This window comes from Sinocyclocheilus rhinocerous, unplaced genomic scaffold, assembly GCF_001515625.1.
Source record: "Sinocyclocheilus rhinocerous isolate Xijiao unplaced genomic scaffold, SAMN03320098_v1.1 scaffold1496, whole genome shotgun sequence".
Lineage (NCBI taxonomy): Eukaryota > Metazoa > Chordata > Actinopteri > Cypriniformes > Cyprinidae > Sinocyclocheilus > Sinocyclocheilus rhinocerous.
In genome coordinates this window covers 691548-694600 of record NW_015644664.1, presented here as the reverse complement: position 1 = coordinate 694600, position 3053 = coordinate 691548, and the positions used below count along the sequence as shown (strand labels likewise).

The window sequence follows — 3053 nt, the reverse complement described above, 5'->3', positions numbered from 1 at the left end:
TGCCTGCCTGTCTGTCTGTCTGTCTGTCTGTCTGTCTATCTATATCACTCTCTCCCTCCCTATCTATCTATCTATCTATCTATCTGTCTGTCTGTCTGTCTGTCTATCTGTATCACTCTCTCCCTCCATATCTATCTATCTATCTATCTATCTATCTATCTAGAAATTTTATTTTGTAATTTTATCTTGTGGCCACAGTTATCAAACTCAGTCACTTATTTTATGATTCCTTAAAATATCAAACCACTTTCCACCTCACCAGATCTTGCTCTGACCTGAGAGTTTTTTTGAATGAAGGTGAAAAATAACCTGCAATTTTAGACCCACAGTTATTCCAGACAAATCCAGACTTTTATAGACCGAAATGACACGATGTGATTATTTACATGGTGGCGGTATCTAGGGTTATTCAACATTACCTGAACTTTCCATTGCAGCATGATCCATGAATAGCCAAGCAGTCTGAATTTTATGTAACTAATGATATTCAATACTCATGGTGAGTCATGATGAACTATAAGAAATCCTTACTATTTCTGCCACATAGTATGCCAATCCAAATTCAGCTGGTCATTTATTAGTAGTAGTAGTATTAAATCATTTCATGTTTTGTGCATCACCGACATGCTATTTAAACTCAAGTGCACCTGAACTACTGCATCTCCTCTCTCTGAATAAGTACAAATAAAAATCAAAGAGACACAACTTTCCATGTGTTTGACAAACTAAAGCAATTTCATATTAAAAAAGTTTTGAAAACTAAACAGTCTGTTAAATGCATGGCAATAGTCTGAATGAATCATAATTCTAAATCCAGTAATAAGTGTAAAAGTTCATTCATTCAAAAAAGGAATATGTTAAGAAGCATAAACGATTACATTTTCATGTCTCAATATTGCATGTATCGATGTCATTGAGAGTTCCCTCATGACGTAACTGCCCTTTACTGTACATACTGTAATATACTGTACATCTTTCATTGCTTAATACATCACTAATTACGTTCATTCCATTTACATCGCATTTAGCATTAACAGTTTAGCTATAAGGAAACGTTAAAAATCAAATTCTTGATTACCAGTAATTCACAACACTTCAGCACGCGCCATCCATACCTTGATCCATCGACCTCATGCTGTGGAAGTGCATCAGTCTCCAAGACTCTCTAAACATTTGAAAAATAGGCTATACAAAAAAAATGAATTCAACAGTCCAGAAATAGCCTTTCTGTACAATTCATAGCAGAAAAAAAAATCTGGATGGAGAAAACTGAGAAAGAAAAAGCAAATACTCCGTTATAAGTGCAAAAAAGAGCAGTGCGCAATAGCAGTAGTTCTGTGTGGTAGGAACTCCTTTGCCTGCTCTGAGGACTGACTTGAGAATCAAGAGCGCCTTCCTTCCCCGGCTCTGGGTGTTTATAATGGGCCAATGCTGTAAAATAACGGGATTCCCTCAGTGTTTCCTCCTGTTTGTGCGCTCTGCCATGGAAACCTGGAGCGGCTCCATCTCGGAGACTCAGGGCTTTCCTGCAGAGCGCGCACTCAGGAATCCATGACGTCTCCAGGCTCTGCGCCAAGGCATTTCTGCGGCTTCTCTCAGACAGTGGCGCACAAGAACTTCATTGTGGCCTTGAAAAAATTAGCGCTGAGGGGAAGAGGAGGGGGAGAAAAATGAAAACAGGAGCAACGTTTAAGCATATGCATGAACACACAGCGGGGTTGTGAAGGGACAGGGCTCATTAAGTAACCTACAGCTTTACTACACTGCGCATTCAGAGTCTTATTGGGCTCAAATACAGTAAAACGGCCACAGAAAGTGTATGGACGCTTAAAATGATTGAATGACATTAACCAAAGATAGTACAAACTCACTTTTCACTGGAAAAAACATTAAAAGGAATCAGATTTTAATTTATAAAATTATGCATTCATTTTTATTATACATAATACGTTCATTGTTAAATTATAAAATTAATTACATTCACAAAATATTACCTTTGGGAGAAGTTGTAAATAAATAAATATTTTATTTTATTATTTTAAACAGTTTATAATTAAAAAAAAATAAAATTTAGATATTTATTTAAACATAGACCTATATTTCAATTTTGTTTAAATATTAAAATATATATTTTTAAAAATTATTTCCATCCAGTAAAATGATATATAAATGGATCAGAAAAAGATATTTAAAAAACACATTTAAACACACACACACACACACACACACGTTGTGTTTCACACACACACACACACACACACACACAAACAACAGAAAGGACATGGATTAAGGTTATGGTTTCTACTCAGAAAAAGTACCATGGAAAATGTGGCATGGTTTATTTATGAAGTTTTTCCCTTCTAATCCCAAATATTGGGCTACTCTTGAAATTCATCCAAAGATTTCAAAGTTTATTTGACATGCCTAACTTGGACAGCAGTGAAAAGTTTCAATGTTTTTCAATGTTTTCATTTTAAAATAAGGTTTATTTATCAATATGCGCTTATCGGGGTTTATTATCAGATAATGCGAGATCTACTTCCCTCAACCGTATCAGTGTGTTTAGAAACCCGCAACTCCGTTTCACTCTTAAATCACAAGTATTACGACTAAATGAAAGTCGAAATGCTCAAAAGTACCAGCTTACATCAAATAAGCGTGACTCAGTAAACCTAAGCAGTAAATGTTTCAAGAAAATCGAATGTAGCACATTAAACAGCTTCTCCCAGTGCCCAGATGAAAAAGCTGCTGCATTCTGGGATGGCGAAGGATGCCAAAATAAACTGCACGGGGCTGTCGAGTGAGCCTGCTTGGCTAAACTCTGTTGTAAAGTTTATCCCCGGAAAATTCTGCGATATGATACACTGACTTGTTTAAACATTCGAATGAATGAAGTGCTGCTCTCTCTGACTGTATCCTACACCGACCTCTGGAAAACATCTCGACACAGGCCTTCATTAGCAACTCAATGTGCATCACTTCTTAATTGAATTCCACCCTTTTTATATCTATAGATCTCGCATAAACTCGTATGAAAACTAGAGACCCCCCCC

General features: G+C 36.4%; 1 protein-coding gene across 1 annotated transcript in view; it reads right to left on the bottom strand.

The window, feature by feature from the left end:
• The window catches only part of LOC107758795 (nuclear factor of activated T-cells, cytoplasmic 2-like), a 39260-nt gene extending 37891 nt beyond the window's left edge, over positions 1–1369 (bottom strand). Inside the window, exon 1 of the mRNA XM_016576615.1 lies at positions 1116–1369. Coding sequence (XP_016432101.1) covers positions 1116–1173 — 58 coding nt within the window. The 5' untranslated portion in view covers positions 1174–1369. The remainder of the gene's footprint in view (positions 1–1115) is intronic.
• Positions 1370–3053: the final 1684 nt, after the last annotated feature.